This window comes from Sylvia atricapilla, chromosome 3, assembly GCF_009819655.1.
Source record: "Sylvia atricapilla isolate bSylAtr1 chromosome 3, bSylAtr1.pri, whole genome shotgun sequence".
Taxonomy (NCBI): Eukaryota; Metazoa; Chordata; class Aves; order Passeriformes; family Sylviidae; genus Sylvia; species Sylvia atricapilla.
Genome location: NC_089142.1, coordinates 244,625 through 271,239, shown reverse-complemented (window position 1 = coordinate 271,239; position 26,615 = coordinate 244,625). Strand labels below are relative to the sequence as shown.

At 64.1% G+C, this 26,615-nt stretch overlaps 3 protein-coding genes and 1 non-coding gene across 6 annotated transcripts; 2 read left to right on the top strand and 2 right to left on the bottom strand.

Moving 5' to 3' along the window:
- Window positions 1–203: 203 nt before the first annotated feature.
- Window positions 204–9,969, bottom strand: LOC136358618 (uridine-cytidine kinase-like 1). Of its 2 annotated transcripts, XM_066314508.1 has the most exons (14): window positions 9,678–9,969; window positions 9,337–9,443; window positions 8,985–9,155; window positions 8,513–8,584; window positions 8,096–8,285; window positions 7,939–8,000; window positions 7,643–7,659; window positions 6,821–6,919; window positions 1,980–2,073; window positions 1,808–1,870; window positions 1,587–1,709; window positions 1,405–1,512; window positions 1,180–1,336; window positions 204–1,059 (listed from the first exon to the last, which is right to left on the bottom strand). In XM_066314508.1, exons 1-14 carry the CDS (start codon window positions 9,931–9,933, stop codon window positions 986–988), a joined length of 1,593 nt encoding a protein of 530 aa, XP_066170605.1. In that variant the 5' UTR covers window positions 9,934–9,969; the 3' UTR covers window positions 204–985. The 2 variants fall into 2 exon arrangements, with proteins under 2 accessions (XP_066170605.1, XP_066170606.1); XM_066314509.1 differs by lacking the exon at window positions 7,643–7,659 and having other exon boundaries at window positions 6,821–6,936.
- Window positions 9,970–11,660: 1,691 nt separating this feature from the next.
- On the top strand, window positions 11,661–15,626 carry SLC30A3 (solute carrier family 30 member 3). The gene is given in 6 exon segments (XM_066314510.1): window positions 11,661–11,759; window positions 12,981–13,369; window positions 13,450–13,603; window positions 14,038–14,453; window positions 15,080–15,158; window positions 15,160–15,626. Coding segments are annotated over 6 exon segments (1,323 nt in total). The 5' UTR covers window positions 11,661–11,676; the 3' UTR covers window positions 15,362–15,626.
- Window positions 15,627–15,741: 115 nt separating this feature from the next.
- On the bottom strand, window positions 15,742–25,223 carry GTF3C2 (general transcription factor IIIC subunit 2). 2 transcript variants are annotated; one of them, XM_066314506.1, is made up of 18 exons: window positions 24,886–25,223; window positions 24,428–24,743; window positions 23,312–23,600; window positions 22,835–22,929; window positions 22,476–22,553; window positions 22,109–22,207; window positions 21,668–21,895; window positions 21,350–21,461; window positions 21,147–21,264; window positions 19,200–19,231; window positions 18,858–18,987; window positions 18,217–18,361; window positions 17,810–17,971; window positions 17,361–17,448; window positions 17,102–17,230; window positions 16,797–16,928; window positions 16,491–16,598; window positions 15,742–16,381 (listed from the first exon to the last, which is right to left on the bottom strand). In XM_066314506.1, the coding sequence occupies exons 1-18, from the start codon at window positions 25,016–25,018 to the stop codon at window positions 16,175–16,177; spliced, it is 2,601 nt and encodes an 866-aa protein (XP_066170603.1). In that variant the 5' UTR covers window positions 25,019–25,223; the 3' UTR covers window positions 15,742–16,174. The 2 variants fall into 2 exon arrangements, with proteins under 2 accessions (XP_066170603.1, XP_066170604.1); XM_066314507.1 differs by lacking the exon at window positions 24,886–25,223 and having other exon boundaries at window positions 23,312–23,581; window positions 24,428–24,528.
- A 145-nt stretch (window positions 25,224–25,368) lies between these two features.
- LOC136359825 (U1 spliceosomal RNA) lies at window positions 25,369–25,532 on the top strand. Its single transcript, XR_010743334.1, has one exon. It is a non-coding gene; the product is annotated as a U1 spliceosomal RNA (small nuclear RNA).
- The last annotated feature ends 1,083 nt before the right edge of the window (window positions 25,533–26,615 follow it).

Genomic DNA, 26,615 nt, shown 5'->3' with positions numbered 1-26,615 from the left:
CAGGGACAGCCGAGAGGGGGATAGCCCCGGGACAGCCGTGACAGGGACACCCGGGACAGCCCCGGGACACCCGGGCCACCTGGGACAGAGGACAGCCCCGGGGATACCCGGCGACACCTGAGACAGGGGACATCCCTCCTCGGCGACACCCGCCCCGACCCCAGGGACAGCCCGCCGGCGGCAGCAGGAGGGGGCACACGGGGGTCGCGCTGCTCCTTTATTGGTACAAAACGGCGGCAGGGAGTGGTGACGGCACAGCCGGGCCCCGGGACAGCGCGGGCTGCGGGGCAGAACCTCCGCAACCTCCTGCTGCCGCCGGGGCCGGGAGGGGCAAGGCTGCCGCTGCCCTTTGGAAAAAGAACCTGAGCAACAAGGGCAACACCGGGGACGCCTCACCGCTCCCTGGTCACCGGCACCGATCAGCGCACCGGGGGAGGGACAGCACCAGGAAAGCAGCCCGATGCCAACCACCCAGCTCCTGGGGCCGGGGGTGGAGTGTAGATCGGCAGGGACACGGTGGATCCATGAGGTCCAGTCCCTGATGTTGGAGGGTCTCACTGGACCCGGGGGCTGCCCACAATAAATACAAATAAATATGGATTCCAGGCATGGAGCTCGCCTGGACTGGACCCCTTTTCCCCTGGGTAGAAGGTGAGCACCCCCTCAGGCACAGCTGCAGGGACCCCACCACTCCCTTCAGAGGCACGGCTGGCCCAGGCCCAGAGGTAGGGCTCTGGGAGCAAGGAATGTCCCTAAATGTCCCCTCTCCGTGGTCCACAGGAGAGGCCATCCCTCTCTTCTCCTCCTCCCTGGGGAGGATTGGTCCTTTGGGGCAGAGGGAGACCAGCTGCAGAGGCTTGTTGTGCAGGTCTGGAGAGCCAAGGGCTGCCAGGTGGGCACAGCTGGCAGCTCAGGGCCTCTCCTGGGGACAGGGATGGGGGCCAGCCCTGAGGCCAGCCTGGCCTGTGGTCCTGTGGCCAGCCAGTCAGCAGTCCATGCTGTCGCTCTCACACCAGGCCGAGGGGCCGTCGGTGCCAAAGTATCTGTCTCCAAAGTTACCTGGCAGAGAAGGGGACAGAGTGAAGGGACAGCAGCACCAGCCCCGTCAGTGTGGCTGCAAGGCTCCCCCTAGGAGTGCTGGCCCAGCCACGGGGCACAGCAGACCCTGGTGCCCCTCACCGATGCCCGGGATGATGTGGAACTCCTCGTTGACCCGCTTGTCCACAGCGGTGGTGATGATGCGGACACGGGGAAAGGCATAGGCCACGGAGTGCACGCCCATCTCGGCCATCAGCAGCGACAGCAGGAAGATCCTGTCCTCCTGCACATCGTGGTCCTGCGGCACACGGAGCCATGAGCGCCCAGCCGGGCCCAGGGGATCCCACCCCCCGGCCGGCCCCTCACCAGCAGCACGCGCACGGCCATCATGGCCGCGGCCCCCGTGGACACCGTGCTGTCCATGAGGATCACGTAGTCCTCGCTGATCTCCTTGGGCAGGCGCAGGTAGTGCAGCTGGGGACGGAAGGAAGGGGCCTTGGTGACGTGTCCCGGCGTGTGGCCGAGCGCCAGGCCGCAGCAGGACTCACCTCGGGCTCCCCCGTGTCCAGGTTGGTCTGGATGAGGATCTTGCCCAGGCGGATGTCCTTGCACACAGCGGTCAGGGCCTGCTCCATGGTCTCACCTGCCCGCAGGATGGACACGCCGGTGATCTGGGAAAGGGGAGGGACTCGTGCTGGGTGCTCCCAGTGCACGCCAGCCCCAGGAGCTGTGCTCTCGTGGGCAGCAGGGAGCTGGGGTCGTGTCTCACCCGCTGCCTGTGGAACCGCTTCCCCTCGTACATGGTGCCCTGGGGCGTCTCCACAGTGACCGACTTGCAGAAAGGGGAGCACAAGGAGTGTGGGGGGAGCCAGAGCCCACGTCACTGCGGGCACGCAGGAGGGAGGATGGGGCTGGGGCTACACCCAGGAGTGGTCACTCACCTTCAGGGGCAGGAAGGACAAGGCATGTTCGATCAGCAGCCGCATCAAGCGCTTGGAGTAGAAGATAAATTCATCCCTGGTCGTGTCCTTGTTCCTGGGAGGGATGACACGTGTGAAGTGGGAACAGAGGCCCTGCAGACCACACGTGGGGCTCCAGAGGCCAACCAGCATGGACAGCAGTCCCAGTCTGTGGGAACCAGAGCACTCGTGGAGTGACACAGTCAGTGATCACCAGCACTGTGGGACTCACTGAGACCTCAGCTTTTGTCTTAGACAGGAGCACAGAGGCAAGAGAGCGGCTTAGCTACACTGGGAGGGAGATACACCAGTTACAGACATCAGAGAGAGCTGGGAGAGAAAGGGGAGTAGGAACAGGTCAGGCAGGACCATTGCTCCTGGGGGCAGCACAAACTTGGGAGCAATGGGTGAGGGCTGTGGAGCCCAGGGGGGAACAGGAGCAGAGCCAGGATGGACAAGGACCCCACTGTGGAAGGGGACATGGTGCACCACGGCTGAACATGCTGGATGACAGAAAAAAGTTTATTATGTCCCCAGCTCTCCCCTCTACATACCAAGTCAGAGATAAAGCACTGCCAAGAACCAGGTGACTCTGAAATACCCATCGTGCCCTTTTCACGTACTGAAGGCAGCAGTAAACAAATACAAACCAGAACAAAGCTGCCATGGGGCTGCAATTCCCAGGAAATGCCACCCCTCCCCTGGGAGGGGTAAAGCCAGCCCTGCATGCAGGGCACTAACCCCACGGCAGATTTAAAGTGCACAGCTTTTCCTACTGGACACACCCTGGCCACCAGCCTCATGGGGAACATAAGGACAAAGTCCCACAGACACCTGCCCATTCCCAGATGGAAGAGGTGGAGCTGGCAACACTCCTGAAGAGGCAGAAGGATATTGAATATTTTCACTCTGTATTTTAAGGCATCATCTGCCATTTCTCACACCTCGCTGGATGACAGACAGCCCCACAGAGGCGCTTGGGGAAGACAGTCACTGCCGTCCCTGTGTGCTCCTGCAGACATTCCAGGGTCACTCACAGCCGAGCACCTGCAGTGACCACAGGGACATTCCCAAACACCTGGGCACAGCCAGAACCCCCAGGAAAGGCAGAAAACCTGGCCTGGAAGAAACAGGGACCCTGCCTACAGCTCTCAGTGTGAGCTGTCAGCATGCACTCACTGGTGGGCTGCACCCACACATCCACCCACAGCAGCTTGGGAGCAGCACGAGCCTGGCAGCCTCCCTGCCTCCACAGGGGCTGTCCCAGCCAGAATTCCCACTGAGACCCACACTGGCTGGGTGGGATGGGCCCCACACTGCTCCTGCAGAGGCAGGTTCCCCTGGGGATGGGGAAGCACCCCTGGCCCTGTGCAGAGACACAACCGTGAAGCCTCTCGTTGCCCAGGGCAGAAGCAGCCAGGGGGGAAGGGCTGTTCCAGGGAGGACACACTCGGCAGCAGCAGGTACCAGGATCCATCAGTGCTGCCATCCCACCTCCTCAGCTGGCACAGCACTGCCAAAGGGCCACAGCTGTCCCCATCACCCCACAGCATCACTGCCTGGGTGAAGCCTGAGGAACCACTCTGCTCCTACCCACAGAGGAGGCAGACGAACCTCAGCACAGGGAGCATGCAGCTGGGAATGGCAGCACCACAGCTGGTGCTCCTGACGACCTCAGCCAACCCTAGCATGCTCAGGAGGTGACAGAGGGACCACAAGGACCTGCCTGGTGCAGATCACAGCATCAGCTCTGTGCATGACCTGGACTGTCTCAGCTGAGAGCCAGCTGGTACAGCCAGGCACCAGGAAATTTGAGCATGAATGGGTTACAGAATGCCAGAATGGCCTGTGTTGGGAGGGACCTTAAAGGTCATCCCGTCCCACCTCCCTGCCATGGGCAGCAGCACCTTCCATTAGACCAGGTTCCCTCAAACACTCTCCAGCCTGAGCTTGGGGCAGCCAGCTATCCTGGGCAACCTGTGGCAGAGCCTCCCTTCTCCCAGTATCTCATGTAACAGAAGAACTGATGGGAAGAACTTCTTCCCATATCTCAAGTAACATGCCCTCTGGCAATGGGATATCATTCCTCCTCATTCTGACACTGCATCCTTCATACCCCACCTATTCTCAGCCTCATGACTCCAGCTGTGCAGCCATTCCAGTGTGGGACTCCTTTTCACTTTCTGTCTCTCCACAACAGCAGGAGATTGCTCCAGAAAGCATTTCTATGCCAGCCTGGATCTGCCTCGATGCCCATCTGCTGCCACCAACAGCCTCCCAGCAGACAGAGGGTGGAGCAGGAGGAGCCTCTGGTGTGGAACAACAGGGAATGGTGCTGGCTGTGTGCCAGGATTGACTGTCTGCATCCTGGAGAGCTGCACTGGGAAACAGCAGACAGGAAAAGGAGGGAGGGGAATCCTGGCTCACAGCTCTGAGGTGATGCAGGTGGCGGGTTGGATGTGTCAAGGCACTTGGAAAAGCTGTGCTGGTGGGAGCAGCAGCACTCCATGAGCACAGCTGGAACCTAGTGCAGTGGAAGGTTCCCTGAGGCTGTCAGGAGCTGAACTGGGTAGCCTCTAAAGGTCATTCCCACCCGAATCACTGTATGGTTCAATTAATAAAGAAGAGAGGCAGATCTGCCAAGATGCAGTAACTTTGCACATGGAAGTGCAGGAAATGTGGCTAGAGGTGTGTTTGATTCTCACCAGCCTGGAGCTGTCTGGGAGCCCAAGGGAAGGGCAGCAGGCAAAAGCAGCACCTTGGGAGTAGAGGGTCACACGTGGTGACCAGCAGCAGCCCCATGCCATGCCCAAGTGACACAGATGCCAATGAGTGCTGCCAAGTCTCCCCAGAAACACCTGCTGTTCCCGTAGCATAGACTGAGCAGAGCTGCTCAGCTCAAGAGGTTTGGGAAAGGCACTGGCCCAGCAGGATTTCAGGGGGCAGCTGATAGACTCAGTCGATGCTCCTCAGAAATGTGGGATTTCTTATATACCAGCAGGAATGGGCTCAGCTGCCTCCCCACCACCCCTGGCCCTGCTGCCGTGTGGCATCAGCAGGGCCACAGGAGGCCAACAGTGCCAAAGCCCTGCAGCCCCAGGCAAAGCCCAGCCCATCCCCAGGGCAGCCCAGCACAGCCCTGAGCCTCAGCGGATTAAGGTCATCAGGCACTTGTGGTACAAACGTGCAGCCACAGCCTGGGGAGGGACAGGGGCACTGGCACAGGGCTCTGCCTGCCACACCTGATGTGCCACATCACCTGTTCTACTGCCGTGCCCTGCCCTGGAGCCTGTGCCTCCACAGGAGGAAGGAATCAGGAGAAGGAAAGGAGGTGCCCAGCCTGCATGTGGTCATGAGTATCAGATCATAAATTGTTTGGGTTGGAAAAGCCCTTTGAGATCAAGTCCAGCCCCAGCACTGCCAACACCATCACCAGCTCACAACCCAAGTGCCACATCCACATGATTTCTGAATTCCACTAGGAATTCAGTGACTCTGAACACCGAAAAGGGACAGTGACTCTGTCACTACCTGGAGCAGCTGTGCTGAGGCTGGACAATCTTTTCCATGAAGAAACTGCTCCCAATATCCAACCCAAATCTCCTCTGGATCAGCCTGTGGCAGTTCCCTCTTGTCCTGTCCCTTTTTCCATGGGAGCAGAGCCTGACCCTCACCTGGCTGCATCCTCCTGTCAGGAAGCTATAGAAAATGAGAAGGACCCCCTGAGGCTCCTTTTCTTCAGGTGAGCCCCTTTCCCAGCTCCCTCAGCCTCTCCTGGGGCTCTATGCCCTTCCCCAGCTCTGTTCCCTGCCCTGGACATGCTCCAGCCCCTCAATGTCTCTCTCATCAGGAGGGGCCAGAACTGCCCCAAAGACTGGAGGTGCTCAGCAGTGCCAGCCCAGGTGCCACTGGCCTCTTGCCCACCTGGGCTCATGTTGAGCCACTGCTGACCAACACCCCCAGGGCCTTTCCAGCTTTTCAGCCCCTCTGCCCCAGCCTGGGGTGCTTCATGGGGTTGTTGTGACCCACGGGCAGGACCTGGCACTTGGCCTCGTTGACCCTCACGCTGCTGGTCTCAGTACATGGATCCAGCCTGTCCCAATCCCTCTGCAGAGCCTTCCTGCTCTCCAGCAGATCCACCCAACCTGGTATCATCTGCAAACTCACTCAAAGTGCCCTCAGTCCTCTCCAGGTCTCTCACAAGAACATGAGCTTACACTTTGCCAACCAACATACCGGGGCCATAGCAGCCACAGCATGAGCAGGCATAGGAGGACCTGCCTCCTGACTGAGCTCAACATCCCCTCTGCTGTGCAGAAACACACCTGGGGGCTGCCAGGTTCTGCAGCCACAAAAACAAGGAGCCTCCTGGTAGTCCTTAAGACTTTAGCCCTTGACCTAACTGATGCTGCTGTCACCTGGAAGAAAGGAGCATCAGAGGGGAATGAAAAGATCAAGAGTGAAGTCATGGAAGCAGCTACCCAGGTCCCTTCTCTAGGCTAGCTCTAAACCCAAGTGCCCTGGGAGAGGGGCAAAGGGCACCTTGCTCCATGCCACCAGCTGCTTCACCTGTGCTCCAGTGAAGAAAGAGCCAACCAGACCCCTCCCACAGCAGGAAAAGCCAGCCTTTGGCTCAGGAATCACCCAAAGCAGATGTGCAGAGATCTGGTCACCAGTGCCCACAGGGTCAGGGCCAGCTCCATTCAGCTATTCTGCTCCAGGCCAACACCACGACTGAGGTCTCAGGGACAAAGGGGGAAAAATCACCGCAGGCCTTGTGCTGTGACCCCAGCAAGCAGCCCAGAGGAGGGTCAGGGATGTACCTGATGATGGTGTGCATGCCCCGCACCTGCGGCGTGCTCTCCAGGACGCTCAGTGTCTTTGGCAGTGGCTGTCCTTGGTGGGCGGAGGCCAGGGCTGCCCTGCAGTGAGGAAGGGGCTCAGAGCTGGGCAGCACCAGCAGATCCACAGCCCTGGGCCCTTGGAGGGACACCACCCCACCAAAGGAAGGCTCCCGGAGAACTCTCCAAATGACTGGCATCGTGCTTGGCCTTCCCGCCAGGATCCCAAAGAATGCCCCAAGTCTGATTCCAGGCATGAGACCCCAGAGCCAGACTACCCAGAAAGACTGAGCAAACCTCCTGGACTACACACACTGCTGCTGCAGCCTCTGCAGCACCAGGACCAGCAGCTCTGCAGGGGAGGACATTCCCATGCACCCTGGGAGCAGACTGTGCACTGTGCACCGTGTGAGGGACAAGGACTGTCCTACTGAAATGGGACACGAACTGCCAGGAAGAGGGACCGTGCAGGGCAAGTCTCCTGCAGAAGTGAACAGCCCAGGCTAACTCAGCAGTGGGACAGGAGCCCTGCTCCACACAAGGACAGGACTAGGGCAGGGAGCAGGCCACATGCATCAGGCACAGCGTGGGACGTGTCACACAGAGCCCACAGCTGCAGCCAGACAGGCCCCAAGGAGCTGACAACAGCCACTGCAGCACTGGGCAGGAGTAGCTACACCCAGGCACCTCAGCAAAGCTCTGCCAGCAGGGACGGGGAGGAGGCAAGACCTGGAATCCAGTGCATGCCAGCAGCCCACCCCCCAGCCCAGAAGGCGCTCCTCTGCAGTGGTGGGTGCCACGTACCTGACTGTGATCTCCCGCTGGATCGTGCAGAGGTCACGGCGCAGCACAGGGGAACAGGAAGGACACTGTCAGTCACTCACAGGCCAGCTCAGCCACCACAACAGCCCGAGTGGCCCCCCACCCTCCTCCCCAGTGCCCACTTCACAGATCTGCTCCCCCAAACACCATGCCTGGGCCGTCTGAGAAGACAGGTGACGTCAAGACCCTCCCCCAGGTGCTCCAGGAGCACAGGTCTGTGTGCAGCCACACCGTGCCCTCTGCATGCAGGACCCCTCCCCTCCTCAGCCCCGGCTCACCTTCTCCAGCTGGCTGTGCACATGCTGCACAATCAGGTCCAGCGCCACGAAGTTTTCCCCACCTGGGAGCGGAGCAGAGGAGCCGGGTGTGGCGGACGCTGACCCACCCCTGCCCCAGAACACCCGCTCCCAGTGCCAGGCTCAGCTCTGGCCTCACCCCTGGGCACCACGATGTCGGCCACCTGCACCGTGGGCTCGATGTACTGCTCGAAGGCCGGCTTCACAAACTTGTTGTACTGCTTGATGACGCCCGCGACGTCGCGGCCGCGCTCCATGATGTCGCGCTGCAGCCGCCGCACCAGGCGGATGTCGGAGTCCGTGTCCACAAACACTTTCATGTCCAGCAGCTGGAAAACTGGGAGGGGTGAGCACCCCCTATGCAGCTCTCATCGTACCCGTGTTACTTCCCTCCTCCACCCGGCAATGGCGCCCAGCATCACCCCCCCTGAGCCTTTGACACGCAGTGCTCCACCTCTCCCTCCACAGCCCCCACTGCTGCAGTGGCACCCAGGGCCAGCGCCTGTCCTGCTGAGGCCTCCCCTCCCAGGCCAGCAGCCACCTGAGGCAGCGATACCTTGAGCAGCTCCTTGTTGGCAAAGGCCAGGATCCCTTCGAACACGATGACATTGGCCCCATACACTGTTTTCTGCAGGCAGACAGGAGCCCGGTTTGTCCTGTTTTTCTCACATGCCACAGCAGCACCAACACTGACGCAGACTGAGCGCCCTGGGCTCTCACCACTGTGTTGGGGCTCCAATGTCTTGGGAGTCCTAGCTCATGTCTGTGCATGATGCTCCAGCCCAGGACAGACCCTGAACCTTGCTCCAGATCCCAAACCTCTGCTCAATGTCATCCCCCCAGCACCCCTCCACACTGAGCCCCTCCCTCATATCTGCCTGTTTGCAGATCCACCCACAGTCTCCCCAGGGCGAGTCCCACACTCCTGATGACCCCCAGCCGCCCCCTCCCTTTAGCATTCCTGCAGCACCCAGAGGTGTTCCCCTTTCCCGGGGCTCTGCCACCCAGGCCCAGCCTGCGGCACCCACCCACTCGCGGCGCCGGCTGTGTGTGGTGAAGTCGTACACCGGCACTTTCACGCTCTTGCCCTTCTTCAGCTTGCGCAAGACACTGACGAGCAGCTCGAAGTCAAAGGCATCGGGGTGGTCGAAGTTGTAGTCGCTGCGGGCCGCCAGCGCCTGCTGCCCCTCATCCAGCACCTGCAGGCACCGGCACCGCTCAGCGCCACGCCAGACGCCCGCACCGGGGCCGCGGCAGCGCTCAGTGCCGCACCGGATCCCTGGACCCACGAGCATCAGCACCACTCAGCAGCACGCCGGAACCGTGAGTCACCGGCACCGCTCAGCGCTGCCCCGGCCCTCCAGGCCGCCCGTCCCGCACCTTGTAGAAGGAGTCCATGGAGAGCAGCACGACCCAGGGCACGTCCAGCGCCTCGATGATCCGCGTCGCCACCGTGGTCTTGCCCGAGGCGCTGCCGCCGCACAGGCCTGCGGGGAGCGGCGGGGGCACCGCCCCGGCCCCGGATCCGTCACGGCCCCGGATCCGGCTCCAGCCCGGTCCCAGCCCCTCCTCGGCCGCCGCTCGGGGCCTGGTTCCGTGATTTCCGACTGCATCCCGACCCCGGCCCCGGTCCGGCCTCCATCCCCTCCCCGCACCGGTCTCGGCTCCATCTCCTTTCTGATCCGGCTCCATCCCCTCCCCGGCCCCGTCCCACCACTCACCGATGACAAAGGCCTCATCTACGGGCGCGCCGGTCTCGCTGTACCAGGGCGGCCGCCCGGCCGTGTAGATCGTCCGTTTGCTGGTGCGCAGCAGCGGCGGCTCCGGCTTGCACTGGCTGGCGGTGCGGCGCCGCGGGGCCGGGGCGGGCGCCAGCGGCAACCGGCTGAGCAGCGAGCCCAGCGGGCCGGGGCCGGAGCTGTGGCCGCGCTCCAGCCCCGCCGTGCCCCGCCGCTCCTCCGCACCCGCCGCCGCCATCGCCGCGCGTGGCCGCGCTGCCTGCCGGGACAGGGCGTGCTGCGCACGGCCCGCGGGAAACAGGCCCCGCCCCCGGCTGCAGCCACGCCCCCGTGGAGACCCCGCCCCGAATGAGGCCCCGCCCCTGATGAGGCCCCGCCCCCCGGCTCACCGGCAGACCCTCCCCAGAGGTGTCACAGCACCGAGGGATCCCCGGACACCCCAGGGTCACCTGCAGACCCTCCCCGGAGGTGTCACAGCACCGAGGGATCCCCGGACACCCCGGGGTCACCTGCAGACCCTCCCCGGAGGTGTCACAGCCCCGAGGGATCCCCGGGGTCACCTGCAGACCCTCTTCAGAGGTGTCACAGCCCCGAGGGATCCCCGGGGTCACCTGCAGACCCTCTTCAGAGGTGTCACAGCCCCGAGGGATCCCCGGGGTCACCTGCAGACCCTCTTCAGAGGTGTCACAGCCCGGGGGTGGTCCCCGGGGTCACCTGCAGACCCTCCCCGGAGGTGTCACAGCACCGAGGGGTCCCCGGGGTCACCTGCAGACCCTCTCCGGAGGTGTCACAGCCCGGGGGGATCCCCGGGGTCACCTGCAGACCCTCTCCAGAGGTGTCACAGCCCCGAGGGTCCCCGGGGCCCGCTCTCCTCGGGGCTGAGCAGCCGCAGCTCCCTCAGCCTGAGCCCAGCAGAGACGCCCCAGCCCTGCAGCATCACAGGGTGCTCGGCGGGCTCTCCCCAGCTTGTCCCTGTCCCTCCTCGTGTCCTGAGGAGCTGGCGCTATGAGGTGGCGTCCAGGACGCGCTGAGGGTGCGTTGTTGGTTCGTGGTCAGTTCGATGTCTCCCAGGACCCCCGGAGCCTTTTCTGCGGAGCTGCTTCCCAGCCGGCTGCCCCCTGCCCGTGCTGAGGTTGCTCCTCCCAGCTCAGGGTCCTGCACTGCCCTGTGCTGACCCTCTCCTGCCCTCGTCTCTGCCGCCCACCCTGAATCCCTCCGCACTAGGGAGCAGCACGACCCGCTGGGTGAAGCCACCTCTCCCCGGTCGGTGTCACCTGTCACCTTGCTGAGGGTGCTCTGCCTGGCCTCCAGGTCCCTTAAGGCGGCGACAGACGGGACTAGGGTCAGCACTGACCCCGCATTACACTGCTCGTTACCGGCCGCTGCTCTGGGCTCGGCCACACAGCCCCGGTTCAGTGCACCCCCTCTCGGCTCACCCAGCCCGTGCTCCCAACACTTCTCTCGGAGGATCCCAAGGGGGACAGCCTCAAAAGCCTTGCTGTAGCGTGGGCAGACACTGTCCCCTGCACTCCCCGCGTGCACCGGGCCCGGCATTTCACCGCGGAAGGTGATCGGGATGGTCAGGCACGACTCCCGTCGGTGTCACCGTGCCGGCTTCTCTTCAGCTCCTTTCCTGCCCTTCCCGTGCCCAGGCGGCTTCCAGGATCAGTTTTGTCATCACCTGCCCGGGGACAAGAGGTGAGGCTGAGCCCTGCCCCCGAGAGCAGCGCCGCTTACACACACAGCTCCCACGGATTTGCCTGGAGATCCACCGGACCGCAACATCCGAGCCGCCTCCCGCAGCCCTCCCCGGCGCCCCCGCTCCAGAGCCCGGACCGGCGGCACCGGCGGGCGGGACCGCCCCGCCACCCGCGCGTGGGGCGGGGCCCGGCCGCCGGGGGCGGAGTCACGGCGGGGGCGGGGCTCAGCGGTGCCGGTGCCCCCGGTGCCCGCGGTGCCCGCGGTGCCGCTCGCTCCCGGGATGGAGCCCCCGACCGGCACCGAGAGCGCCCGCCTGGTGAGCCCGCGGGACGGCCGCACGGACGGCAGCCTGCGCCTCAAGAGGTACCGCCGGCTCCGGCAATCATCGCCGCGGCATCCATCACCGGCACCTCCGGCATCCCATCGCCGGCACCCATCGCCCTGGCATCCCGTCACCGACACCCATCGCCCCGGCATCCCATCACCCCGGCACCCCCACCGCCGCCAGCACAACCCCATCACCGGCGCCTCCTGCACCGACGGCACTTCCATCACCGGCATTCCCATCGCTGGCACCCCATTGCACCGGCACGTCCGGCACTCCAGTCACCACCTGCACTTCCATCACCACCGGCACACCATCGTCCCGACAACCCCATCACCGGCACTAGCATCTCCATCATCGGCACCCCCGCTACCCTGGCACTGCCACCCCCGGCACCCCGTCACCTCCCAGGGCCCCGGCAATGCCTCGCACGGCCACCTCCGCTATCCCCCGCATCTGCAGCCCTCGGTCCTCCCGCACCCGCGCTGCCGGCACCTGCTCGCCCGTCATCCCCGGCACCTCCATCGCCCCCATCGCCCTCAGCTCCTCCGGCACCCGCAAGCCCCCGGCACGTCGCGCCGCCCAGCTCCCAGCTCCCACCCCCGACACCGGCACCCCCGGCACGTCCGTCCCCGTCCGCCCCCGTGCCTTCCTCCATCCGACACGGACACCGGCACCTCCGCAGTCCCCGCGCCAGCCCTGATCGTCCGCCGCCTGCACCGTCACGTCGCCACCGGCACGTTCGCGCTGCCACCGGCACCTCCGCTCAAGCGGAACCGGCCCCGCCGTGCGCCAGCCCCGCTCCCCCCTCCGGTGTCCGTCCCGAGCCTACCGGCGCCCAAACGTCACCCACGCACACCGGTACCATCCATCCATCACCCGCCCACACCGGGACCGTCCATCCATCAGCCCCCGTCTCGGCGCGCTGTCCGTTCCCGTCCCCGCACTGCTGCCCCACGCCCCAGGAGCTCGGCCCCCGTCGCCCCTTCCTCACGCCTCACGTCTCCGCACCGCTGACCGGTCCCGCAGCCCGGCCCCAGGGGCAGCACCTCGCTCCCTCCTGCATCTTCCCGCGGGTCCCCGCACCAGTCCCGGCTCCGGCGGGAGCTCCGTGCCGCCGCCTCCTGCTGCTGCCGCCGGGCCCGTGGCTGCGGGTTCCGCCGCTGCCCCACCGCCTGCCTGGGCGGCAGCAGGACCCTCGAGGGTTCCGGGCACGGAGCACCCGAGCCGGTGCTGTCGGGAGTGACCCCCGCCTCTAGTCTCTTCACAGGCTCTGGAGACCCTTCAGCACCGGCGGCCCCTCCGGCTCCGGGTCCCCGCTGCCGCTGCAGCCCGCCGACCCCCAGCCCGGGGCAGGGCAGGCTCCAGGCCCGCCGGCAGCTGAGCATCGCCTGTGCCGTCTGCTGCCTCTTCATGGTCGGAGAGGTGATAGGTAACGGCGGCCGGGCCAGGGTGGGGGGCTGCCGGCCGGGCCAGGGTGGCAGCTGCTCTGTGCCCACAGGCGGGTACCTGGCACACAGCCTGGCCATCATGACAGATGCGGCCCACCTGCTGACAGACGTGGGCAGCATGTCTGTCAGCCTCTTCTCCCTCTGGGTCTCCAACCGCCCACCCACCAAGACCATGACCTTTGGCTGGCACCGCTCGGGTGAGCTGAGGGTCACGGCCCTTAGGGGCTCCAGGGGACCCCCACGGCCGGGCTGGGTGCTGATGGGTCTCATCCCACAGAGACACTGGGTGCGCTGGCCTCTGTCCTCTCTATCTGGGTTGTGACTGCAGCCCTCGTCTACCTGGCGGCTGCGCGCATCATCAGCAACGACTACGAGATCGAGGCACAAGCCATGCTGGCCACGTCCGCCTGTGCCGTCGGTGTCAATCTGGTGTATGTCCTGCACCCGGGGTCCCTGCACACCATCAGCCTGAGTCCTGCCCCACCTCTGCCCTTGGGACCCCAGGAACCCCAGCTGTGCCCCCAGGTCACTTTATGTCCCTGTGCACCAGCCATGTGTCCCCAGCTGCTGTCTCCCCCACTTCCCTGTCCCCCATATGCTTGGGGATTCCACTCCGTGTGCCCACATCCCAGCACCCCGAATTCCCTGGTCCCCCAAGCTGCGTCTCCCGAGCCCTGTCACGAGCCCCAGAACCAACCCCCTGCCCTGTTCCTGCACACCTTCCAGCCCTGCTGCACCTCCAGCCCCACTCCTCCCACTGTGCCAAGAGCCAGGTGTGGCTGCCTGTGCTCCCTTTGCCCAAGCAGGGCCAGCAGGGCCCCCATGCCCTGTCAGCATGGCCCTGAGCCAGCCCTGCTCTTCACAGCATGGCCTACATCCTGCACCAGTCCCCTGCTGGCCATGGCCACGGCACAGGGGCCTACGAGCAGCTGGAGAGCTCCGTGGCCTGCCAGCCCAGCCCCTTGCCCGGCAGCACCAGCGTGCGGGCAGCCTTCGTCCACGTGGTGGGTGACCTGCTGCAGAGCGTCAGCGTCCTCGTGGCTGCCACCATCATCTACTTCAAGGTGCCCAGGCTGGACTGCCCCAGCGCTGCCTGTGGAAACAGCCCTCGCAGACCCATGCAGGGTGCCACGAGGGCTCTGCCCCCAGCCTCACAGAGACCCCGCTCTCTGCAGCCCCAGTGCAAGATCGCAGACCCCATCAGCACCCTCTTCTTCTCAGTCTTTGTCCTTGGCTCCACCATCACGATCCTCAGAGACGTCTTCAGGGTCCTCATGGAAGGTGAGCAGTGAGAGGGGTGTGAGACCACAGGTGCAGGGTGAGTGCAGGAGCTCCTGGAGTTGCATCTGCCACAGCACTTTGCCCATGAGGCAGCTCACCTCCTCTGTCTTTCCCTTACCCCATCTGAATCCCCCCAGTCCCCAATCTCCACCCCAGCCAGGTGTGCTGGCCCCAAGGTGAGGCCTGTCTCACCCCAAAGCCACCATGCCCAGCCTGGTTCCCCTGGGGAAGCCCCCAGCCCCAGTGGCTTCCACTGGGAGCCCTCACCCAGGTGGGTGCTATGGCTGGGGGCCGAGAGTGGCCCCCTGTGACTGGTGCTGCTGGCAGGGACACCGCGGGGCCTGGAGTTTGATGTGGTGAAGGAGGAGCTGCTGGGGGCCAGTGGGGTGAGGGGTGTCCACGACCTGCACCTCTGGGCGCTGACACTGAGCCACTCTGCGGTGTCTGTGCACGTGGCTGTGGGTGAGTGACCTGCACAGGGCATGGCTGGGGGGTCCCACTGCCCGTGCCAGGAACGAGCCCCTGCCCTGCTACTCCTAGATGCCAGTGCTGATGCCAAGATGGTGCTGCAGGAGGTCACTGACCGGCTCCAGAGCAGGTTTGGCTTTGCCTTGTGCACGGTACAGGTGGAGCAGCACCAGGAGGAGACAGCAGGCTGTCCCCACTGCCAGGACCCCCGAACCTGAGACCCCCTCCTGCTGCTACCTGGGCCAGACATGGCCTTGGCCCCAGCTCCTTGCACTAGAGCAGGGCAGTGCTTGAGATCCCATTCCCCTCTCTACCCACCCCAGTACTGCAGAGTCCTGGGGTGGGACAGTGACTCCAGTGCAGTGTCCTGGGTGGGATGGACACATGGCCTGGCCTGTGGAGCACAGGGGCTCCCTGGGATCTTCCACTCCCTGCTGTAGGACAGCTCTTGAGGAGGTGGAACCCTGCCCCATCCAGTCTCCAGGGAGCCTGTCTGTCCTGGCAGGAAGGGACATCCCCCATGGGGGACCTCAGACCTGGCCTTGGCTCCAGCCTCCCATGCTGTTGCCTGGGCTCCATCTGAATCCTGTCGTGCCTGGGCTTGATCCATTCCCTCTGCTGAGTTGTGCCTGTGCCCCTGGTGTCAGTCTGTCCATCTGTGTCAGCAGCGGTGCCAGCGCTGCCAATAAATGTGTTGGAGCAGCAGCAGCAGTGCAGCAGACATGGGGCATGGGAAGGAGGGAACGGGTGGAGTTGGGGGTGGGCCCCTACAGACACAGCTCTCAGCACGTCCACCCCGGAGCCAGTACCACCACAGCCATAAAAAACCAACCACGTTTATTCTGCACAGCTGAATACAAGCTCAATGTGAGCAACCACAGCCCCCAGCCCCCTCCCTGCCCTTTGGGCACCGTGGGGATGGAGGCCAGCACAAGCACAGCTCCATGCTGATGAAGCCCATGGGCACTTCCCTGGGGTCAGACCCACAGCTCAGCCCTGGGACACTCACAGGTCCCACCACCCCTGCCCAGCTCAGACTCAACAGCGCAGACGGACCCTTCCAGGCCCAGAGGATGAGGACAAGTGTCCAGAGCATCCCAGGGAATGGCTGGGAGCACCTGTCCCTCCTGCAGCAGATGCCCACTGGGAAAGCAGTGCCGAGAGGGCCCACAGCCCCATGCCAGCACAGCTGGCCCCAGCCCCAACCCCTGCCCAGGGTGAGCACGTGGCAGCAGCACGAGGCACTGAGGGCCCTACTCCGCCGGCACAGGGGAGGGCTCAGGGGGGCCAGGGCTGCTGGCTGTGTCCCCATAGAGGACGCTGAAGCGGGCCCGGCACTCTGGGAGCAGCTGGTGGCCCACACCAGAGGCCAGCCCTGCCAGGCAGTGTGCCCGCACAATGCCCGCCTGCCCGCCCGACACCAGCCACCCCTGCGAGTCCAGGTTGGGGCTGAAGCGCACCTGTGGGAACAGAGCAGCCCATGAGGGCAGGGCTGGGCTGCTGGGACTGTCCCCCAGAGCAGAGCCGTCTGTGCAGTGCTGGGGCTCAGCCTGGCCCTCTCACACTCACCCTGTGCAGGGCCTCCAGCTGCAGGCGGTCCAGGCTCAGCTCTGCCTTCAGCTCCTGCCTGTGCATCCGGCGCATGGGCTCCCGGCTCGGGAAGTTCTGGAAGCTGCGCTGGAAAGGGGTGCCACCACCTTGGGCTGCGGGCTCGAGGCAGGAGCACCACACGCACCACGATCTCAGCCCTGCTGCAGGTAAAGGGCTGCCCCAACGCCCCAGCAGCATCTCCTGGCCCTCCCACCCCACCGCCCAGGCACGGCCTCACAAGCCCTGCTCCTGGTGGGACCCCGGCTGCCCCCTGTCCTCTCCTACCAGGTCCGTGTCCTGGAATCGGATGTAGCTCCTGGCCACCATCTCACTGTAGCGATGGGTCCTGGGCAGGGCTTGCTCGGTGCACTCAGGCCCCTCAGGGCTGCAGGGCAGCAGGTCAGCTTTGTACACCGGCTGTGGGTGACAGGGGCTCAGTGGAGGTGGACAGAGATCCTGCTGCTCCTCTGCAGACAGGGGCCACTAGGGACCAGCGGGATGGGGGGCCCAGGACACTTTTCCTATGGCCCCCCTGCCCCATGCCAGCCCAGTGTGCTGGGCTGGGCCACCCGAGCACCATGGTCTCTTACAAATCTGCGATCCAAGGAGCGCTTGACGTTGAGGGGGTTGACAGCCAGGTCAGGCAGCACCGCTGCCACCAGCTCACCGGTGATGTCACCCGCAGCCACTGTGTTCAGCCAGTCCGAGCCAGAGATGCTCTGCAGGGACAGAGGGCTGGAGGACACGGGGTTCCCACCACCCCCAGCTGGGCGGTGTCACCCCACCTGCAAGCCCTGGGCCCCAGCTGGTGCTGACCTGGCCACTGAGTGGCCCTGCACTGGCCCTTACCCACACGGTGCCCTTGCGAGGGGCCACAAAATAGGCCTTGAAGCCCAGATACCCGGCGTCGATGTAGTGGATCCCACAGGGCCCGTACCTGTGGTGGAAGAGACAGAATGAGGCATGGGATGCCTGTCACCAGGAATGCGAGAGCCAGGCACAGCCCACCTCCCCACAGAACTGGCCCAATAACTCCCTGAGACCCCAAACCCCTTTAGCAGCACACCTGTTGCCCAGTCCAGGGATAGGCCATCCCCTGGCCCACCCTGCCTCTGCCTCAGGATGGCATGGCAGAGGGGATGTCATGCTGTGCTGCTGTGGTGTGACCCAGAAGAAGCAGAGTCTGCCCTTGCAATGGCACAGCTGGACAGTCCCGGGGAGGGGGAAGCCGGAGGGGCCCCTGGGAAGTTGGGGAAGTTGGGCCAGGCCCTGGCAGCAGGACTGGCCCCAGCACTCACGAGGCGTAGCAGTTGTCCTGGGCCACAGTGATGCCGTTGTAGGGCAGCAGCCAGGCCACCTCGGTGCTCAGGAACCGCTTGATGCTGTTGACGGGCTCGTAGAGCCGCCGCAGGTCCCAGAACTTGATCTTGCGATCGCTGCCCACTGTGACCAGGAAGTTGCTGAGAAACAGGAGAAAGGCAGCACTGAGAGCCCAGCATGGAGCTGTGCCTGCCCCACTGCAGGGCCCAGGTGGCCCCAAGACTTGCAGTGGTTTCAACCACCCTCACCCTGGAAAGCCCAACCCGACCCTCCTGCTGCTGCAGAGGCCCAAGTGTCATTGGCACCACGGCCTCCCAATGGAAAAAGGAGCTTCTGCAGGAGGAAGCTCCTGTCCTGGCAGGATCTGTGCCTCTCCTGCCCTCACCTGTCGGCCTTGCACCACTCAACGCTCCGGACTGCGTGGTCATGGGCTAGGAAGCACCGGAAAGGGTAGAGCTTGAGGGAGGCGTCAGGCTGGTGCACGCACTGCAGCAGGGATTTGGTGAGCAGGTTCCACACCGCCACGGTGCCTGTGGAAAGACTTGTGTCCATGAGGCACAGCCAACGGTGCAGCTGCTGCAGTGGGGGACCAGCAGCGGCACGGGCAGGGCTGTGGGAGCTGCAGAACACAGCAGCCAGGCTGGAGCTAGAGCTGGGGCTGAGAGTGGGACAGGACGGTGGCAGGACACAGCAGCAGCACAGGCAGGGCCATGGGCCAGGCTGGAGCTGGAGCTCCAAGTAGACAATGGTAACAGGTCCTGGCAACACAGCACAGAGCTGTAGATCACTGCAAGCTTAGCAGAAAATTCCATCCAGGCAAGTTTAACAGATGTGGATAAGCCCAGAGCCACAGACAGGGACTAGCCTGGAGGTATGGCAGAATGACATTAGCCAGCCCAGAGAAGCCTTCCCCTGACCCAGGGCTGGGCAGAGCTTCCAGCTCCAGCTGAGCACAAGGCTCCACTGTCTCTGCCAGGGTGAGGACTGCTCCTTGAGTGCAGCCACAGGGCACAGAAAGGGACTCACCATCATAAAACCCTGCTGCCAGGTGATGGTGGGGCTTGGAAGGCATCCAGGAGAGACTGAAGCACTGTCCACACTCAGCTGCAGTACCTGCCTGGATGGAGCCCACCTGAAGTGTGGCGATGCACTGCACCTGGGGGCCAAGGAAGAGCCTTGGGTCATAGCCCTGCACTGGTGCCATCCATGCCCCAAGAGCATGGGATGCCTGGGGAGGGAGCACAGCACTGCCCTGTCCCTCCAACACTCTGCAGGTGCCTTGGCTGCCCAAGATCTGCCACCTGCACCGGCTGGGGGACTCTCCAGGTGCCGGCCCTGACAGGGATCGCCATGGTGGGGAACACTGACCTTGCAGATAAGGTGCTTGTGGAGGGACCCATCTAGAAAAGAGCAGAAGGGGGTCAGAGGGACAGCACTGGCTGCCCCAGGAGCTCCCTGCCTGGAGCCTGGATTGCTGCTCCTCGTGGCCCTGGCCAGGGCTCCCAGTCCCTGTACCACCATTCCCCCAGGACAGTGTTCCCAGCACAACAGGAACTGGGGCACGTGGAGGGGCAAACTGGTGGCAGCAGGACCCCCAGGAGCCAGGCCTGCCTGTGCGTTGGAGGCAGCAGCCCCTGAAATGTGCTGCAGGCAGAGACAACAGGCTCCACCACAGCCAGCACCAAAGTCAAGGTGATGCAGTGACACACAGGGGCCAGACCTGACTTGGACCACTCCAGGAAGGCAGAGAGCAGCTGTGCAGGATATCTGCTCCATAGCTGACAGGACTGGAGCAGCCAGGCATCACTGCTGGGGAGGGCAGGCTGCAGAGACCCTACACCAAACAGCTCAGGGCAGACACCCACAGCTCTGTCAACCAGAGAATCCCCACTACCAGGAACACCCAAGGTGAGTGCTGTGGGGACCCAGTTCCCTCAGGCCTGGGATCCCTAAATCCCTAACCCCAGTGTGGGGCTGTCCTCCAGCACAGTGAGCACAGACAGGCACGTCACAGCCTGGAGCAGCCATGGGTGGAGACAGGGAGAAGCTGTGCCTCTTCCCTGGCACAGCTGTGACAGCCGGGATGCAGTGTGGAGACTCTGCCAGACAGGAGCACAGGGACACAAGTCCCCAGTGCCCCAGGGACAGCCAGCACAGCCACACGGTTTTGGGAGCTGCCAGCAGGGCCTGTCAGCAGAGGCTGGCACTGACCCTGAGCTGGAAAGCGGCGCTCCAGCCCAGCCGTGAGGCGCAGTGACCGCATCTGCACCCGCAGCCAATGATCTGCCGGGCTCCAGTCACAGGCAGCAGCTGGGTGGGCCCCATCACAGGGGGGCTGCAGTAGCAGCACAGCCCCCACAGGCACGGCCAGCTGCTGGGGGGGCTGGGAGCCGTGCCTGGGCACAGGGAGCCCATTTCCCACTGTCAGCACGGCCACGGCTGAGCGCCCAGCGCCGGCACGCACCGGCCATCAATCCCCCTCGGCTCCGTGCAGCCTATTACAGGCACCATTAGCCTGAGCTGGCACAGCACTCCCTGTCCTAGCCTCACACGTGCCTTGGACAGACTGGAGGGAGCAGCTCTGGCAGCAGGGAGATGGGCAATGGCTGGAGTGTATCCCTCCCTGCATTCCTCAGGGAGAAAGAGGTAGGGGGTTGAATTAAAGCCTTTGGAGAAACTAAAATATATTGAGCCACGTAAATATGAAGTAGAAGTCTAGATTTTAGGTTTAAGAAAGCACACTCTAAGTGCCTTAAGAATTTGTCAGCCAGCACAGGGCCCAGAGCCCGTGCCCTGCTGTGGCCACAGTGATGCTGCTGAGAGCCTCCTCCCTGTCCCCAGCTTTCAGGGGCTGTGTGGGAGCTGCATCCCAGCCAGGCTGCTGCAATGTCCCTGAACCACAGCTGCACTTTGCACATGGCCTCTGCTCACAAAGGCTCTGGGCAAGGCTGGAGCTCTTCTCCACTGGAATTCCACTATGGAATTGTGAAACTCGTTGGAAGCAAAGCTTCAGCACTGGGGCTTGGATCTCTGGGCACAAGAGCACTCAAAGCAGGCCCCCAGAGCCAAAAAGCAGCCTTGGATCCCACACTGTATCTGTGACAGGCTGGGGGGAGCAGGGTCCCAATCTTGGGGATCAGGTGGGCTCATTTCCCCACCAAGCAGCTCCCAGGCTGGGGCACAGTCCTGCTGGCAGCCCCCCACCACAGCAGGCTCCTGTGGACAGAGGTGCCCAGCCCTGGGGCTTGCAGTCCCACCCTGGCACAGGGGGAGAAGGGCCAGGATGCCCCTGCTCGGTGCTGTGGCTCTTCCTACCTTTTACCTGGGTTGTCTTGGCATGGTGCAGGGCCCCGGGGTGTGGCAAGGCATACACCACCACCCTGCCATCCGAGAAGGCAGCAGCCAGCAGGCCCAGCCGGCTCATCTGTGGGTGCTGGGGATGGACAGATGGGCTCAGACACAGGGCCAGCTCTCAGGATCCTTGGGGGACCCAAGGACAGCCCTGGAGCAGCACTCACCGTCCGGGCTGCAGTGGGTGGCTCCCAGGCACCACTGGGGCAGAACTTCATGTCCCACACACAGCCATGATCAGCAGCGATGGCATAGGCCAGCCTGGCTTTGCTGGGAGAGCTGTGGGCGTGAGTTTGGCCATGAGTCACGTGGCAGTGGGTGCCCAGCAGCTCCAACACACACCAGTGCACATCACGGGCAGAGCTGGCCACCAGCACAGCCTCCCTGGGGTTCAGGCTGTGGTTGGTGGCTCTGGGAGAGGACAAGCCTCACCGCCCACACAGCCACAGAGGGAAACAAGATCTAGGCAGGCCCCAGCCACTCACCCCTGCCCTGTCTGCAGCACGCCCAGGCCCCAGAGCTGCAGGAGAGCAGGGCCCGAGTGGAGCCCAGACACACTGTGAGTCTCCTCCATGCTCCTGTGGCAGGACACGGCCACGTACTGCGGGGCTGCCGACGCCTCCGGGGTCGGGCACCACTCCATGGCCCACACTGGGCCGCCCACGAAGAAGGAGACATCCAGGCGCTCTGGGTGGGGCTGCAGAGAACTAAACCTGTTGGTGGGAGAAGGGTGAAGGCTTCTGCAGAGCCGGGGCAGGGGCTGGTGGGACCCCAGGGCACAGCACGGGCTGGCTGCCCAACCCAAGGATGCAACACTGGTCCCAGACAGGCCTGGGGACACCCTGGCAGCCACTGTCCCGCTGGGCCTGGGGACAGCCTGACAGGAAGCAAACACCCCGTGGGCCCGGGGACACCCCGTCACACACCTGTTTAACCTGAACAAAGCACCATCGTCCTTGATGCCCTCACGCTGGATGGAGAAGAGGGGAGACTGCTCCTCTGCCGGCAGGTACGGGGCAGCCTCGCTGTGCAGGCACAAGTGAGAGCACGTCTCCCCAGCCCTCAGCCAACCACCCCAGCACAGCCCCGTGCCCCAGCACCATCCCAGCCTCCACACAGCCTGACAGACCCTGCTGCTGGCCATGGTGCTCCACAGCCAAACCCAAGAGACCCCCAAAGCTTACAACAGATACACAGAGGGGTGTAGAAGCACAGGCCTCCCCCATCCCCTTGCTCACCCCAGACACTGCTGGGACCTGCCCCACTTTTCCTTTGGCTCTGCTCCCACGGTACCTGTCAGAGAGACACGTCCACCTGTGTGCCACTGGGATCCAGTCGGGGAACTCCCACTGTGAGTGCTTCTGCTCCCGCCTGCAGTGCACGCCAGAGCTCAGCCACAGCCCCACACCTGGATGCCCAGCACCCCCTCCTCACGTCCTCTACCTGCATTCTGTGGCACAGCCTCTGCTGCTGCAGCACAGCCCCTGCCCTTTGCAACCCTCCCGACCCAACTGTGCCCCATCCCAGCAGAATACTGACATTCCCAATGGCATGCATCCTTCACCCCTGTATCTGTGCCAGTGATGGCACCAGGACACACCCACTGCTCCCTGTAGCCCCCCGAGCCTCGAGCACCCCCAGCCCCCACTCACAGGCTGCAGGTAAGGCTGGAGCTCTTCTCCACTGGGGCCATGATGGAGTTGTGGAAGCCGTTGGGGGCGAGGCCTCGGCACTGGGGCTTGGATCTCTGGGCACAAGAGCAGACTCAGAGCAAGCCCTAAGCCCTGGGACACCCACCTGTCCCAAAAGGAACCACCACAGCCCCCGAGAACAGAGCTCTCCCTGGCCACTGTCAACATGCCACACTGGGCTAAAGACACTACAGCAACCCCCAGGAGGCCAGGATCCCATTCAGAACCTGCCTCCAGCTCCCCCTGCTCCGGTGGGAGTGCAGGCCCTGCTCCCATCCCCACTGGCCCCCACCGGGAGCTGCTCTGGCCTTGTGCCTCCCCCATGTGCCACCCCTGTCCCAGCTGCCCTGCCCTGGCAGCAGGGACACTGGGACAGCACAGGCATCTGGAGCTGTTACACACAGGCAAGAAGGGCCCTAGGCAGAGCCCTGCCCTCACCCCTGTGGCCGCCGTCCTCCCGCCATGCCCTCGAGGTGTCTCCAGCTCTGGCTCCGACGCCTCACTGAGCAGCGTGTCGCTGCCCTCCTCCTCCTCCTCTGCCTGCAGCACCTCCTGCGAGGGCACGAAGTCAGCATCCTGTGCAGGGTCGTCGCTGTCTGTGTCCTCCTCCTTCCTCCGCCGGCCCCGGCGCTTCCTCTGGCCGGGCTCAGGAGCCCCCTGGGCTGGAGCAGGGGGCTGGCACGCGGGCATCAGCTCCTCCGCCAGCTCCTGCAGGTACAGCAGAGCCCTACAAGACCAGGGCAGTGCCTGGAGGTAAGCGGCAGGATGACACAGGGCTGGGCCAGCCCTGCTTCCCTCCCTTCGCTCCCTCCAGGCCGTGGTCTGGGCAAGGAACCTGCTCCAGCTGGGCCAGAGGTGCTGAGCACACAGCCTCCCCCCACCCTGGACTCCCTGGAGCTCGCCCTGCTACCACAAATAAGCTCCTCCTGCTCTGTCAGGAACCAAGGAAATTCCTCCTGCCACAGGCAGCTGCTGCCCCCTGCCAGGGGCTCCTGGATCCAAACACATTCCCTAAAGTGCAAAAGGATTGGTCTGTGAGGAATCAGTACCTCCCACCAACGTGGGACAAAGTCCTACAGGACAGACACTGAGACCCTCTGGGGACACAGAGATCACTGAGTCATGAAATCAGGGAATGATTTGGGTTGGAAAACACTTTAAAGCTCATCCACTTCCAACCCCCTGCCATGGGAAGGACGCCTTCCCGTAGACCAGGGTACTCCAAGGCCCATCCAACCTGTCCTTGAAAACTTCCAGGGATGGGGCAGCCACAGCTTCTCTGCGCAACCTGTGCCAGGGCATCACCACTCTCAAAGGGAAGGATTTCTTCTCAATATCCCATCTAACTCTCACAGTGCGAAGCCATTCCCCTGCATTCTGTCCCTACAGCCCCTTGTCCAAAGGCCCTCTCCAACGTTTTTGGTGCCCGTTTAGGCACCGTAAGAGGCTCTAAGGTCTCCCCGGAACCTCTCCTTATCCAGGCTGAACATTCCCAGCTCTCACGCGTCTCTAGAGCACAGTTGTCCCCGGGCCCCCATTGTCACCATCACTTACACTTTGGCCGCCCTCCTCTTGGGCCGCCCGCCCCGAGGGGTCTCAAGGCCGTCTCCGTCCTCGCTGCTCCCCAGCCCCTTCTCCATCGGGATGGGCTCCGGGGCCCGGGACAGCTCCAACAGCAGCACCTCGGCCTTGCCCTTCCTGCCGCGCTTCCCGGCAGCCCGCGGCGGCGGCACTGCCCCATTGGCGGAGCCCTCGCCGCGCCCCTCCGCCGCCCGGCCGGGACCGACTTGGGGCCGCGCGGGTTTGTCCGGGGATTTGGCAGCTTCTCCTCCATCCTCACAGTCCAGATCTCCCGCCCGCAGCTCTTCCCCTGCCCCAAAACACCGGAATTAGCACCAGAACGCAGCCAGACCCCTTGGCACGACTCGGTGCCGCGCAGCACCGGGTGCAGTGACACCACCTCGTACCCCGGGGAGCGTCCCCGCCTCGCTCCGGCCACCCCCGGTACATACGGAGGAGTCTCTGTTCACCCTCCCGCTCCCCACTACGGCTCCGGCTCCGCCCGGCAGAACCCGATCGTCGTCCCGGCCGCTCCCGGAGACTCCGCTCCCGGCACGACGGCCCGCGGGCGGCGCCCGACGCCATCGGGGGCTCCCAGAGCCGCCGCCCCGCTGCGGGCCGCGCCGCCAGCACCGAACCGGAACCGGGGACGGCCGAGTGATGACGTCACAAGGACTCGACGAGAGTGGGGTGGGCCATGAGTCGGAGCTTGTGGGGCGTGTCCATGCAAATGAGGTGTCCCCGCGCGGCATGCCGGGACACAGTGGCCCCGAATCCCGCCGCCGTCCCGGCGTGTCCGCGGGCGCTGCGCGGGCCGGGCCGTGCGGGCCGGGCCGGAGCGCGGGGCCGGGGCGGTGCGGGGCCGGGCCCGGGGTGGCCGTGTGCTGTGGAGGCGTGCGGCGGGCGGGGCCGTGGGGCCGGGTGGGCGCTGGGGCATACTTACCTGGCAGGGGAGACACCATGATCAGGCAGGTGGTTTTCCCAGGGCGAGGCTCATCCCTTGCACTCCGGGTGTGCTGACCCCTGCGATTTCCCCAAATGCGGGAAACTCGACTGCATAATTTGTGGTAGTGGGGGACTGCGTTCGCGCTCTCCCCTGATCTCGTGGTTAATAACAGACTGAGCAATTAATAAGGTCTATAACTCACCAACCCCTCAGTAATTAAATCCTTGGCTGGAGTCTACCGAGGACGCTGCCTATCGCTACAGTGGGGGGCTCAGTGAGGGGCGGGTGAACCGGAGATGTGGCACCGCGGGTGCAGGAGGCGATCCGAGAGCTGTGTGGGATTATCCCGCAGGACAGGAAAGCAGCGAGGGCAGTCCGCTCGTGCTCTCGGTGCGCAGTTCGGGGGCTCAGGGGCATCTCAGGGCGCTCTCTCCGAACCGACCCCGCCGGCGCCCGGGACACATATCCCCGTTCCCTGGAGTAGCTGAACAGCGGATCCCTGAAGGGGACCTCTGGACTGCTGCTTTTGAAGGCTGCGTGATTCTGGCGTATCCCACGCCGTGTCTGCAGGAGCAGGAAAACGCCGGTGAAACGGGTCCTCCGTGGGAAAGGGGCAGAGATGCCGGTCCCGCTCGATGAGCACTGCCTGGGTCACACCCGGCCGAGTCCGTGAGTTCAGCCAGATTTCCAGACAGTGGGAATTTGACACTCCGAGTCGGACGAAGTCTCTGCCCTCCTCTGTCCCTCCCGCGAGGTCGGTGTTGGGGCCGGAACGCTATCCCGGGTCCTGCCGTCCCACCGCAGCCCGAGGGCGGAGGCGCTTCCCGAGCCGCGGGCGGGAGCCCGGCCAGGGGAGGTTGTGCCGCTTCCGACAGATGGAGATCGGGCACGGACCGGGCACCGAGGGACCCTGGAGCCGGGCTTGCAGCGCTGCTGCCGCGCCCGCAGGCAATCCTGGCCAGCCATGATAGCACGTCAGTGCGGGAACCAAGTGGAGCAATACGGTTTCAACCGAGAATACCAACAAACATGTGCACACTACCTGCTGTTGGCCATGGTTACAACTCTCCCTTCGAAGAACGGAATTGGGGAGAAGGAAAATGCAACCTCCCCTATTATACATTATGCAGTCAAGCTTCGTACATTTGGTGATGTGGCACGGGTCAGCACACCGGGAGTGCGGCTTAACGACCCTGGGCCAGGGACAGCGACCTGCCTGATGTTAGTTCTTCCCAG

Bases quoted from the DNA above. Each gene is read 5' to 3' on its own strand.
- LOC136358618 (XM_066314508.1), bottom strand. From the start codon at position 9,933: ATGGCGGCGGCGGGTGCGGAGGAGCGGCGGGGCACGGCGGGGCTGGAG. The intron at 2,074-6,820 runs GTACATCCCTGA...CATCCCTCCCAG, and splicing joins GGCATGCACACCATCATCAG to GAACAAGGACACGACCAGGG. The intron at 1,060-1,179 runs GTGAGGGGCACC...CTTCTCTGCCAG, and splicing joins CCACATCATCCCGGGCATCG to GTAACTTTGGAGACAGATAC.
- GTF3C2 (XM_066314506.1), bottom strand. From the start codon at position 25,018: ATGGCGTCGGGCGCCGCCCGCGGGCCGTCGTGCCGGGAGCGGAGTCTC. The intron at 23,601-24,427 runs GTAAGTGATGGT...CTGGTCTTGTAG, and splicing joins AAGAGGAGGGCGGCCAAAGT to GGCTCTGCTGTACCTGCAGG. The intron at 21,896-22,108 runs GTGTGTGACGGG...TCCCACCAACAG, and splicing joins GCTTTGTTCAGGTTAAACAG to GTTTAGTTCTCTGCAGCCCC.